The sequence below is a fragment of the Dermochelys coriacea genome, chromosome 4, assembly GCF_009764565.3.
Source record: "Dermochelys coriacea isolate rDerCor1 chromosome 4, rDerCor1.pri.v4, whole genome shotgun sequence".
Classification (NCBI taxonomy): domain Eukaryota; kingdom Metazoa; phylum Chordata; order Testudines; family Dermochelyidae; genus Dermochelys; species Dermochelys coriacea.
In genome coordinates, this window is record NC_050071.1 from 122032769 (window position 1) to 122046729 (window position 13961).

Here is a 13961-nt window from a genome sequence, read left to right on the forward strand (position 1 = left end):
TTAAATTCATGAGTGCACATGCTTCACAAGATCACATTCCTCCCCGAATGAAAAATGTAGAGTAAAGATTCCCTAGAACTGAGATTCATAAAAACAGAGCATCTGCAGTGATCTCTCCTAAGGTATGCCTACAGTGCAATAAAAGACCCACAGCCTGGCCATGGCTGGCCCTGATTGGCTGACTTGCGCTTGTGGGGCTAAAACTTGCAGCGTAGACATTCAGGTTTGAGCTGGAGCCCAGGCTCTGAGACTCCACGAGGGGAGGGGATCTCAGAGCCTGGGCTGCATCCTGAGCCTGAATGTCTACACTTCAATTTTTAGCCCTGCAGCCTAAGCCCCATGGCCCTGAGTCAGTTGATCTGGTCTCTGAGACTGGGTGCTGCAGGTTTTTTATTGCATTGTAGACCTCTAGAAAGCAAACATTATCCAAAGACAGAAATCCACAGAGCACTTAGTTTTATAGGACCAGGATCCACAGAAGCAGTTGGTCCACCTAGACAGAGATCAACAAGCAGAAAGGGGTAATTTCCCTGCCAGAAAATGTTGCTGAAGTTCAGAGAACAAAACTGAGTATCTCAAAGGCAAAAAGATCTCCTCCTCCTCCTCTTGGCTTCAGACTGCATGCATTAGACAATTAACATGGTGCCTCAAGCTATTGATATGCTGCCAGATTCACTAGTATGCTCCATCAGCTTAACTATCCAGATAAACTGGGATCATGGCGCATTCTGTCACTGGAACAGCTGGAAGGTTCCAGTGACTCTGGCCCATTATCTAGCATGGATCCAGAATCTGCATATTGTTTTTCAAAGCAATGTCATCTTTATCAGTGGTAATTCAATCAAAGAAAAATCCTCCTTTTCTTCTTCTAATGTATTTTTATGTTTGTGATGTTTTTCCTAGTAGGATTTCTTCATCCCTTCAGCAGCACTCTGAGCAGGGTTCCATGGTGTGGGGTACTCTGCAGTAATATAGACAAGACAAACAGCACAGTATCCACCACGCAAAGGCAAGGGAAGGAAAATGATATTTCATCCACATCAAAGCTGTCATGTATTTAATACATCACTAGCAGAAGAGCTGAAATCGTCCTTCTTTTATTTTTGCAACAGCAAGAACATAGATTCATCATACCAGATTAGACTATTGTTTCCTCTATTTAGATATTTTGCCTACTTTAGTGGAAGTGCATTTGATTCTTCAGAAGAAGAGAAAGATCTCTGCCTTTTCACATTCTCAAATTCCTCCTCTCCCTCCCCTTTTCCCCATTCATTTTAAAATCCTGTTAAAAATTACACTGGTTGTTGTTAAAAATATCCATGGACTTGCTGCAACCAAACTCAAGGATCTTTCTCTGTATTCACCTCCTTGCATCCTGTCCTTGAGTACCACCACCAATCTCGCCACTCTTGGAGCAGAGTTTCTAATCTTTCCTCATCATTGACTTCCCATCTCATTTACACTATCAGAAGAAAACCTCCCCTTCCCTTCCCCTCCCCCTTTGCCTATATTACTATTATGTTGCATGAGAGCAAGTGTAGTCCCAATCCTAGACATTTAGTTATAAAAACAGGTACTAATTTGATGATCCATATTTTATTAAAATCAAAATAATACCATGTAGAAAAGGCAGACTTCCAAAATGAATGGGACAAAGTAAGTCATGACTGCTCTAAAGCACAAAGAAGTCATTCTCTGAATGTTAACCCCAAAACTAACACCACAATAAATATTCTATTCAATGTATTTTCATTATGATTGTTACTGTTACTTTAAGTGCTGACAGCATGCTCCAGTACTCTGTATTATTTACATTTCAAAATGTTTAGTAGTAGGAAACAGTAGGAGGGGGATGAAAGAAAGATGGCTGAACAGATACATTATCCCTACTCATTTAAACTAATCCTACCCTATTCCTCATGTAGTATCTGCCTTCTGAAGCCAGTGATTATGGTTTATTGTGTAGTTTTGTTCATTTTCTAGAGGATAGATTAAGCGTTTCTTTGGAATATAATATACATATAGTAAACAGTGTGTGTTCTAGGCCAATTAGGGTTGTAATGTAGAAAAAACACAGCCCTACTGTCCAGAATAATTTCTAGAAAGGTGTGCGACCAGGAGACCATATAACTCTAAACTCTTATTAGTTTAGAATATCAGAATTCCTTTTTTAATAGTTATTTAAAAGCTGCTGATGCTTTCTTGTAGCATGGATTATGTTAGGGCACCTAGAGCTGGTATCAGCATCTTTTTATCATTATTTAAATAAACATAAATAAAATGCCATCTTTCTCTTGAAGAGTGTGCTATCTCCTGGTTATGAAGACCCTTGGAGCCAGGACTGGGTGCTTTGATTTGCTATATATATTTTTAAATAAACCTTTTCAGTTTGTTTTAATATTGTACAACACTGTGACTACCTCAGCAGAGGGGTTGATGAAGACACTATGGAAATTAAACTGTGATGTCACATTGCTATTGTTCCCAGCTGGGCCACTGACTCTATGCAACCAGGGGCAGTTTACCTCTTTTACCTCTCTTGTCTTCAGCAGCTGTTAAATTGAGGTAACCTCAGGGCTGCTATAGTGCAGTCTTTTTCAATTGGTGGGTCACTACTCCCAGGGTCACGAAAGGCAAACGGCAGGGGCAGGGGGTATGAGGCACTGAAAATGTTATTACAATCTGAAAAGCTTGCTGCACACCCTGAACCTGTGAAGGTCAAGTATTGTCTGTCAATTTCTCGAAACAACACACACATAAACTTATTGTTGTTAGCATTGATACAAGGTCACAAAATTTCTTTTTAACTTTGAATAAAGTGTTGTCATACTGCTGCAGAGTAAGACATAACTAATTGATGCTTTGTCACCCTTCTATGATGACATTTTAGGAATGCAAGAAATATTATTTATTCACATTTTCAGCTTAAAGTGTTTTTTTTTAAATTATAGTTACTGGGAGTCCATAAATATCTGAACAAAAAACAAAAACGATCTGTGTTTATATAGAAATCCTTATATCAAAACCAGGCAAGTTCTTGATACCTATCTAAAAAATTCCTATAAAATGTAATAGGGATAAAACCAATGAGCTTCTGTAGATATTAATGGGAAATCTATAGCTATTAGTCTAAAATCCCCCATAGAATTAAATAGAAAATGTATTACCATAGAGTTCTATTGGCTGATTTAAAAATTCAATGGAAACATTATTCTTTATTTAATTCTATAGGATTTTTCCAGAGGGGTTTGAGGTTAATATGATTAATTGTATATAATATGAAACTAAATTCCATCAAAGGATATTTTTCCTGTACTGTTTAGGAAACTGCCAGGCAGAAATGTCTATGCCCAGATGCACAACGAAAAAGAACAGGAGATGACAAGCCCTGTTAATCACAGTGAGGACACTCAGAACATCATCCAGGGTGAGGAGTTTATTGATGATGATCTGGATTCTCAAACGCTAGGTAACGCAAGAGGTAACTTCACCTTCACTTTATTAACATCTCAATTAGTATTTTGTTTGCTTTATTTTTTTTAATTACGTTTTAATGTTTGCATTTTTAGTATCTTCATTTTTATACTCAGCTTCAAGAGGAATCGATTGGTAAACTGCTAACAAGGAAACACTTCTCCTTTTATCATCTTTTTTGTTTTGTTTTAAATTCAGTCTATTCTGTTGATTTTTTATGACATGCCATATAAATACACAGTATGTAAGGTAGTACAATACACTGTCATGAGATATATGTGAACAACATTAGGAAGATCATACAATAAGCAGCATAGATTATAATTGATGAATTTCACTAGCATTTAAATTAACTCGTGCATGCCCTGAATTCAAAGTGTAATGAATTTTAGGCAGAGAGAAATGATATGTAGAATGAATGTTTCCATAATGCAGGGTAGATTATAAGGAGGTGTCCTCTCTTTTAGATACATTAAATTAATTCCCAAATACAAAACTTCATTGAATTCATCCTTTTTTGAGTCCTGACTTGCCGGTATCCAATGGACAGTCATTAGAATTCCCATTCAGGAATCTTTTATGAATGTCTCTTAGAGCAGATGATTCAAAGTTAGATGAAAGTGCTTGTCTAGGCAATTCATGAGTATGCTGAATGTAATGTGGAGAGCTAGTCTAAAAATACTCCAAATGTATTGAGAACACAGAGCAGCCTGAAAAGTGTAGCACACAAAGGAAGATCGTCCGTCAATTCTGTGAAAATGGAACATCTGACCCTAAATCTCAGGCTTTTATAAAACTGGCTGAAATGGTGGTAGAGACAGACAACTGTGAGGTTAAATGGCTTCATTAACCCTTCATGGAGGGCTAAGATCAGCTATGGAGGGCAGACATCCTGGAATTCCTTCTTTATCTCTTTGTTATTCTTACTATCTATCTCTAACTGTCTTTTGTTGTTGTTTTTATTTTCCTTAGCTGAACCATATGCTGCCACTTGCTTTGATTTTAGCTTTGATGAAAGGGAAAAAACATATTTCACCTGGAAATTATTTTTGCCCAGATCTGTTCATTTTTTAACAAATTGCACACACTAAAAATCATTGTTGTTTTCATTAAAACCCTTCAAAGAGAACCTTGATTATACTTCAAAGCTCTACCAATACTGTAGCACTGCAGATGTCCCTGGGACACAAAAATTGTTTGCATGACAAGATTGTTTCAATGATCTCATCTCTACAATAGACTCCTGAATGCCAAGGAGGTACTCTCAGGGTTCTTCAGTTAGTGTGAAGCGCTCATAGCCACTTAGTGTATATCAGGTACTCTTTAGCCACAATCTTCCTCTTGCAGTTGTGTAATATCTCTCACTGTTTTTGCATATGTGCTGCTTAGGATGAAGGACATGGGAATGAAGAAGTTCCACCCGGATTTACAACCCATTTAAAAATAATCTCCTTGCCTGCTCACTGTAGGCTATATTTGGTCTGATCCTGCACTCCTTACCTTCCATTGAGGTCAGTAAGACTGTTGCTTGAGTAAAGAGTGCAGGACCAAGACCTGCCAATGAGGAAGTCTTAAGTTAGACAGTTAACAAATGTAAATCTGAAAGTGACCTGCAGTTCTGCCAGGTTGTCAGCACCAGCAGACATTCAGGGGAACAGAAATAGCTCATGTCCTTGGGTCAGAGCCATCTATGTTTATCAGCTGCCAGACAGTTTTAAGACATATAAGACTTTTTCTTGCTATACTTCTACACCGTGCACTTTTTGTTGTTTGCAGTATAGCCTTCAATAGCACCCAACGCTACATAGGAAATCTTCCTAGTTGTCTCAGTATTGTGCTGTTTTGTCTGGCTGAAGTATGAAGCATATCACCATCCCTACTGAAATATTAAATTCTGTTTTATGACATTATTTTCAGCTGGTTCATATGCTGTGGAGATTCCTACTTATGCTGATGGATTTTTCCTCCCTATTCTAGAGATCACTATCCTCCACTAGCCTCCTCTCCAAGCACAGCAGGGTTTTACAAACCTTGTTTTCTGTTTGCTCTCGCTCTTTTCATAACTTTTGAATTGTCACAGTACAGTATTTCCAGACTCACCCATCCACTTTTTTTGTTTTCTATATATTTTGTTGCCTACTTTATCGCAACCCCCACCTTGGGACTCCTCAACTCCATTTCCTTGCAGTGACTCCTTCTGGGAGAGGTGGAAACTTGAACAGCTACAGAGTTCCCTTATTGCTGATGCCGATCAGTGTCCAGTCCCAGGTCAGTGGCATGTTGAATGGAAGCCTCAGGTTCCATTCTCCTCCTTCACCTGCTCCCCTCAAGACAACTACACCTTTTTAAGCTGCAAAGAGAACCACCTTATGCTGTCACTGGGATGGAAACACTAGGAATTCTAACAACCATCATGAGCAGACACTTTAAAGCACTGAAGTAGAAAGTATGTTGTAGGTACACTGAGCTGCTGCACCACCTGCACCTGAACTGTTGTTTGATAAGACAACCATCTGATTGTCTTGTCTCTGCAATAAAAGGGGAATGTATAGTAAAATGCTCAAAATATACTAATGTTAGTATTTTGTTTTTATATTTTTTTAGGCAATCACTCAGGCGTGGTTTTGAGCATTAACTCCAGAGAGATGCACAGTTACCTGGTTAGCTGATGTTTACAGCTAAACACAAAAACCGAAAGACTCTTCTCTGTATTGTTTAATTTTTCCGTGGGGATGTCACCAAATGGCAAACATGTCTGTACCTGCTGGAGGAAAGTAGGTTCTAAACAGTCTTGAAATTAAAAGTGTCCATCATCTGTTACTGTAGAATGGGAACTTGTTACAATTCAAACTCAAACTAAGGTAGCAAATTTGTAGCCCTAGGCACACTAGATGCCACATTTTCTCTGTTCTGTATATGTTCTAGTTCTTTATGTTCAGTTTTAGAAGGATTGGGCTGTAGTTCTTTTTATTGGCTGAGGTGTTCAGTGGAAGACTGAAATTCAACAGTCCTGAAGAGTTGACTTTAAAAACCAATGACTAGAAAGTACAAAGCGGATGGCTGGTTGATCGTTCCAAATTTGTACTTGTTTAAAAGGCTGGGGCTACCTGTTCTGGTTCAGCGCTAAGAGACGAATGAGCAAGGAGATAAATGTACTCCTTAGCTCCTCTTCAATCCAAGTTCTTACCTTTAAAATGTGTGAGACAATCTAAGGAGCTTCAGCTCACTATGTGAGTCCCTGCTATAAATGGAATAAATAATGTGTTAAGCCTTTTTGCAAGTAAAATGAGTCCTAAGAAACACCAAGCAACACTCCCTGACCCCACCCCACCCAAAAAACCCCACTAGCTTGGTGCTACTTCCAAACCAGGTGCTTTCACTTCTAGAGGCTGGTTGGTTTAAGTTGCTCTTCTGTCGTCTTCTAACTTGAGCACCTCCATCATGGCAGTTGCAAGACCAGTTATTGAATAATAAACAGTTTTGACTGCCTGTCCTTTTTTCTCTTTTTAAAAGTGTAAATACCTCTTTTAAGTAGCTTTTTGTATGTTTTTTTAAAATTTCTATTCTGAGGGCAGAGGCCTAATATATGTAAGAATTCTCCCCCAATTAGGTCAGTACAGCACACCAGAACCTTTAGTCCTACAGATACTTGGAGTTTCCCTTTGTGTTCAGTTCCTGCCTCTGATGTAAGGATGGGCAAACTAGCAGCTGAACTTCACCACCTTTGACGTGTTTGACAATCAGGAAGGATCGTAGCAGGGAACTGATGCAATTTAAGGGATTGCACTTCATCAGTTTCACCACCGGATGTCACTCTTATTCCCTCATCACAGAGCTGGGCCATATTTCTGCAGGAAAGGGCAGTGAAACTGTCAAAGGAGCCAGATTGGGAGAGGCATGTGGAAGGGTCAGTTCAGAGTTTGCTTATTCCCATCTCTCTATCCCCAGGGGTTGAGAGTCCTAAGGCATCACTAAATCCACATCTTGCAGGTTGTTTGTATGTGGGTTTTTGTAGGGATTTGTGTAGGAAATGAACCACAGCATGGTTCAGCCAAATGTTTGGCATCCCATGTATCACAGCTGCCTGGAATTAGGACACTCTCTCAGAAAACTATTTAATCTTTTCACCTTTTGCCTTCAACAGGGGATGACTAGCTCTTTTTTACTCACTGAATGGTGTACTAATGCTTGTAGCTAAATGTCCATACCACCTTCCTTAAAGGGATTATAGTCAACTATATACTTGTGAATGACCAAGCAGTCACGCCGGTGAGACAGAATGGAACTATCTAAAAATTCTCCTATGCAGTAGGTCGCTCTTCCATGTAGCCAGAGAATTAATGATATCATGGAATATGCTTTCTTCAGAAACAACATGTTAGCATGCCACCTCCTATGTGGCAATATAAGCTCTCACAAAGCTCACAGAATCTGTGTGTAAAGCACAAGAAAATCTAGTTTAGGAACAAACAGTATGAAAGTGGATGGGAACGTGTAAGGTCTGAATGCTTGAAAAGAGTGGCAAGTGCATGCCAACTGCTCAGGAAAAGGTCTGTTTGTAACCATCTCACAAAAATTTCATCTTGCAAAGCCCTACAGGGCCCTGCAAACTAACCCACAGAGATACAGGAAATAGTTGAGTTGACAATGTTGTATGCAGGACTAAGTATAATTCTGACATAGTCATAAGAACCAAAGACCAAAGGTCCATCTAGCCCAGTATTCTGTCTTCTGACAGAGGCCAATGCCAGGTGCCCCAGGGAGAATGAACAGAACAGGTAATCATCAAGTGATCCATTCCTTGTCCACCATTCCCAGCTTCTGGCAAACAGAGGTTAGGGACACCATCCCTGTCCATACTGGCTAATAGCTATTGATGGACCTATCCTCCAAGAACGTAACAAATTCTTTTTTTTAACTCTGTTATATTCTTGGCCTTCACAACATCCTCCATTCATTCATTAGTGTCTGAGTCCCGGATTTTCTGAGGTGAAGTGCCAATACAAAATCATTAGTGCTTTGGAAGCCTACAGGACTGTTGCACCATGGGCTAGTCCTATTCACCAGCTCCTTACTGGTTTTAGGGGAAATGAACTAGAAACAATACAGTGAAACAATATTGCAAACAACTTTTCCTGGGAAGTAAATTCAAATTAGGGCAGGAGAATGGAGGATTGAACTCTTAAATAATGTAAAGAATTGAACTTCTATATTAGAGTCTTTTTGTTGGTCTGCTTGCAGGCTAAGGGAATTATAGGGACTAGTTCACATACACTAATTTTATGCTTTGACAATTATTTTTATACATTTACAACAGTTTGATTCATGTTTCTGTTGGCAGGAAACTCCTGCTGCAAAGCAAAATATTTAACTGTTGTGCAAGACTCTACTAGTCATTATCATTAATACTTAGCACTTATCTATGATGCTTGTAATCTTCCCAGCATTTTCCAACATTAACTAATTTAATTCTTGAAACACACCTGTGAGGTTGGTATAACATGACTCACAAATGTGGTGAGACACTGTTTTCTGAGGAGTTTTCAGTATTATCATGTCTGTGTAAATAATAGCCAGTAGATAATAAAGCAAGCCTTTTGAGTTCCTGACCAGAATGCCTTTATAATGGATTATTTCTAAAATGGGAGGACCTCATTCCCATGCAATGCAACTTGTTTTTTGTTTAAATGAAAATTCATACCACTGATAGATTTTGAATCTGTTTAACTATGCCCATGGGAGCACATTTTGTTTGTAAAGGAAGAAGTGTGTATATACACACACGCTTTTTTATCTCTTTATGCAGAGAGATGGACAAATGCACAGAAATATATATGTACACACACGTGTGTAAATATAGCAGTGTACACACATCTATACAGTGATGAGCTGCCAAAATCTTAACAACCGGTTCCCTCCTCACCCCAAGAGAAAAATTTGGAGGGTGCAGAGCACTCACTGGCAGCTCCCCGCCCGGCCCCGGCCCCAGCTCACCTCACCACTGCTCCGTCTCCTCCCCTGAACGTGCCAGCTTCCCGCAAATCAGCTGTTCGCACAGGAAGCCAGGGAGGGCTGAGAAGCAGGCAGCAGCTTCTCTCTCAGGCCCAGAGAGGCGGAGGTGAGCTGGGGCAGGGAGCGGTTCCCCTGTGCGACCCAAGGGTTACCTACTGCGGTGTGGGCGGCCCCCCTCGCGCCCCCTCCGCCCCAGCTCACCTCTACCTCCCTGGGCCTGAGCGCGAAGCTGCTGCTTGCTTCTCAGCCCTCTCAGGCTTCCCACGCAAACAGCTGATTTTTGGGGGTGCGGGGTGGAGAAGCAGAGCAGGGCAGCACCTTCAGGGGAGAAGGCGGAGCGGAGGTGAGCTGGGGCCGGGCGCGGGGCGGGGAGCTGCCGGTGGGTGCTCTGCACCCACCAAATATTCCCCTTGGGTGCTCCAGCCCTGGAGCGCCCATGGAGTCGGTGCCTAAGGCGCCACTTTTGGCCAGTTGTTAAATTTAGAAGCCCTTTTAGAACCAGTTGTCCCTCTCGGAACAACCTGTTCTAAAAGGGCTTCTAAATTTAACAACCGGTTCCAGCAAATCGGCTCCAGATCACCACTGCATCTATAGATATGCACAGAGGCATACACACAAACCCTTATAATTATATTAAGTTCTAAGTGAGGAAGGACAACATTATGGGTAAGGAACAGGACTTGGGAAACAGGTGACCTGGGTTCTATTCCTGTATCAGACAGTCTTTGTTCATGACTTTGGGCAAGTCACTTAGGCCCACTCTTTCAAGATATTTAGATGCCTAACTCATGAGAATTAGATACCTAAATAACTTTAAAAATCTGGGTCTTAACCTCTATGTAACTAAAAATGGGGATGGTAATACTTACCTATTTCACAGGGATATCATGAGGCTAAATGTATTTGAGATCCTCCAAATGAAAGGACTATAAATGCAAAGTATTAATCATTAATTATTTCTTTTTCTTAATGATTGTTATGATTAAAAGCATCATTTAAAAGGTTATGAATAAGTATGAAAACCAATAGCCCCACACAAAGGTGTTAAGAGCGTTAAAAAGCAAAAATGTAAACCAATAGCCCCACACAAAAGTGTTAAGAGTGTTAAAAAGCAAAAATGTAGTTTCAGTCAAAGACAGCTTATGGGATAGCTAATTGTTGTGTGTTGGTATTGTGACATCGCCATTAATTTTGCTAATCTGCACACGGCTTACTAATGTCTTAAATTTATTTGCATTCTGCAATGTTAATGAGTAAAAGGCCTTATAATGTGGGTTCAGTGAGCCACCCACCACATTGACGTCTACCAGTGCTGGTATTGGACTATAAACAGCATAACTGACCATCTGTTGGCCTCATGTACACATTGTGTCCTTCTTAGAATGCCAAGTGTCCGACGCTGTAAAAACCATGCCTTGAGTTCTAGAATGATCCTTGGAGCCTTGGCTCCTTCTCAGTAAGGCTGTCTTAAACAAAACCTAGGGCTAGGGCTGCCACCTTGGATTTCCTCTCTACGTTATGTGGAACAGCTTCCTGGGGCTGATTTAGGCAATTTCATTTCAGTTCTAAAACGCTTCCTTCGTAGCAAGCTGCAGCATACTCACAAATGCATCCAAGAGGTTTACAAAACACCCCTTCCCCCCCGCCCGCATAGTATAAATGAACTTCTCAAAAATAAATGCAATAAACTCCAAGGTGTGTCTGTGATACCTTTGGAGCACAGTTTGTTGTTGGTCCAGCCCCTTGTGTAGTCATTTACACCAGGTTAAAGCGGGTGTAAAATGCTTCCTTATTAGAATGATGAGTAGTTCTTTACTCCTTAAACAGTCCTCAGATTGAGTCATACATTTCTCCTCAAATAGACTGAAATGAATGGAGGTACTAGAGGATTAAGGTACAGGTATTAATCAATGTGAGAAAGGGTGGTAAGGCTAGCCCTGTGTTAACAACTGTTCAGTCTTTGCATGTGAAATAAGTTAGCAGTACTCGAGTTGTACGTACAACAAAAAGATTTTTTAGGGGTAGATTTTGATACCCTTAAGCATACTGTGTAATAATTTACTCCACAAATAGCCCTGTTTGAGTTCAGTGGGACCACTCATGTAGTAAACAGTAAAATCTGAGTTAGAGTGTCAGAATCAGGTACTGGGATTCATCAAGATTTTCCCTCTTTCATTCTGCATCCCATTTACCTCTGTTTTCTTTTGGCCAGATCCTGATACATTGAATTGTACCTTACTTGAGTTGTATGATTTCAGTGGGATTATTCAAGGAATCAGGTGCTTTTCAGCATGAGTAAGGATATCAAATTCTGGTGCTTTAGTTCTATAGTTACTGTTGGTTGGACTAGTGTAGCCAGATCAGTGTTTCGCCATGTATCACCAGGGGCTAGTACAAGAATGAGGCATTTTTCATATAATCTTTTAATGATTACTACTTGTTTTGCCTTTTTGATTAAAAATCCTCTCTAATGTTTTTGGGAGACTTTCTGCCAGTAGATAGTGCCTCTTGAACTGAGGTCAGTGAAATGTAACTACAATGGTGGCTATTCTCCTCTACACTGTGTAATCCTGTGTGTGACGAGACAATTTTCTTTCTCAAAGAATAAGAAATATGTTCATTTGTTTGCAGTGTCTTCTTAACATTTTGGTTCTAGATGTGTTTTGACTGTTTAGATTTATCAAAAGTTTACTACATTGTAACTAGGCTTATGGCTATTTTCATTCAAATCATAGGTTTTACCACATACCCAATTTTATTTCACTGAAAAAATAGATTTGTTTTTGTTTTTTGAGGAGAAGGAGTTTTTTTATTTTATTGCCTATTCATTGTCATACAAAGTCTTTATTATACATGAGCATTTGATTGATACAGTGCTAAAATCACCATCTCCATTTATATTTCAGCTGTTTAAGATTAGAATAAAAACTTCATATTATCTCCAAAATAATGAATTTTTGTTGAGAAATTATTTTCAAACATTTAACTTTTAGTATGTATTTTTCAGATCATTTCCAAGTCAAAAATTCTATGATCTATCAGCTCACCAGTCCATTCAAATGTAAACTTGTTCCGAGTACATTTTTTGTTTTTTTCTCAAGTCTAGTCCCAAATGAATATGGCTTCCACAGCTTTCCTTGTGACACTTATACAGTCTAATCTAGCTAATCTATGGAAGTACTTCTATGATCTCCATCGCTATAGTATTTGAGTATCTGGAAGTAGAAATAGTATCTGCCCAAAAATGTTTATATGATATTCAGGCTAAATATGCAAGTTCTTTATTTCCTCTTAATATTTTTAGTGGTAATCCTCTCATGCCATACTGTCTAATAAATCTTTACCTCTGATGTTTATGTCCTTCATATTTTTAGACTATCGCTAGATAGTCACTTAAAAGCTCAGACTTTCACAAATGCGGCCAGATTCTCAGAAGAGTTTCACTCCCATTTAGACACCAAAATACGTGGCCAAATATTTGAAAGTTATTCAGCTTGTTGGGTGCAGAGCACTTTTGAATAACTGGCCCTTGCAAGAGAGATGAAGATAAGACATGCCCTAACTACTGAGCAATGGGATAGTCTGATGTGGACCAGTCCCTTAGTTTCTCCTGTTAAAGCTGTTCCACTTTGAACAGAGTCAGTGGAGCATGGAGACTGGCTCCTGTGTCTCCCAGATCCTGGGTGAGTGCTCTAACCATAAGATTATAAAATCTTTCGTATGCTCACTTGTGCTCTCTCTTTCTTATTCTCCCTCCTCCTATCTCCTGCCCCGCCATTTGAGTGGTCTGCTCCAATAAGCAGCTTCTGAGCATGTCTGCCATATTGGTGCCCTCAGGCAAGTTAGGGGGAGAAATGCCTATTTTCTCCTGGTTCATGTATTGCTCTAGTGCTTAAGGTTATCCAGACACCCAGAGTGAGGTTGCAGTGCACAAGCTCTGATGCAGAAACATAGGCACCTAGGGAACTTTTTTATTGCAAAAACTTAAGTGCGAAGTGAGAATAGGCACCTACAGCATTCAGCAGCAGCTGAGTGGGGGTTTTGCGAATACCCATGAGGCCTGATTCTGGGATTTAGGTGCCTAAGTCCTAGCTCTAGGGATATATGGCCTTAGGACTGCAGAAACATATAGTTACTATCGCACATGCATACCCTCTCCCTTTCTCTAAATGGATGAAAAAACCCTGCAAGTGACATTAATTGTCACTAAAAGGAAAAAGTGGAGACATTCTTTTACCCTGACCATTCTAATGATAATGATTTCCTTGCAACACCTGAAAACATTAACTGCATTTGAACTTTATTGATCATTCTTGATTTCTTTGTTTTTGTAGAATTTACATTATCATGGTGTGATAATTCATTGTAATACAAAGGGTGTAAAGCCTTGCCATGTAGCGATAATTCATATAGCAGTATACAACATTTCTCAAATACTATGCCTTTGTAGTGTATTTTCTTAGTACTATAATAGG

General features: G+C 39.7%; 1 protein-coding gene across 4 annotated transcripts in view; it reads left to right on the plus strand.

Annotated features, from left to right (window-relative positions):
* Window positions 1–9083, plus strand: part of SORCS2 (sortilin related VPS10 domain containing receptor 2) — an 847342-nt gene extending 838259 nt beyond the window's left edge. The window contains exons 26-28 of one of the 4 annotated variants that reach the window (XM_038400342.2): window positions 3324–3481; window positions 5663–5742; window positions 6079–6799. In XM_038400342.2, coding sequence (XP_038256270.1) covers window positions 3324–3481; window positions 5663–5742; window positions 6079–6102 — 262 coding nt within the window. In that variant the 3' untranslated portion in view covers window positions 6103–6799. Of the gene's footprint in view, window positions 1–3323; window positions 3482–5662; window positions 5743–6078 lie in introns of all 4 variants that reach the window. The other 3 variants (XM_043512489.1, XM_038400346.2, XM_038400345.2) reach the window with 3 other exon arrangements.
* The last annotated feature ends 4878 nt before the right edge of the window (window positions 9084–13961 follow it).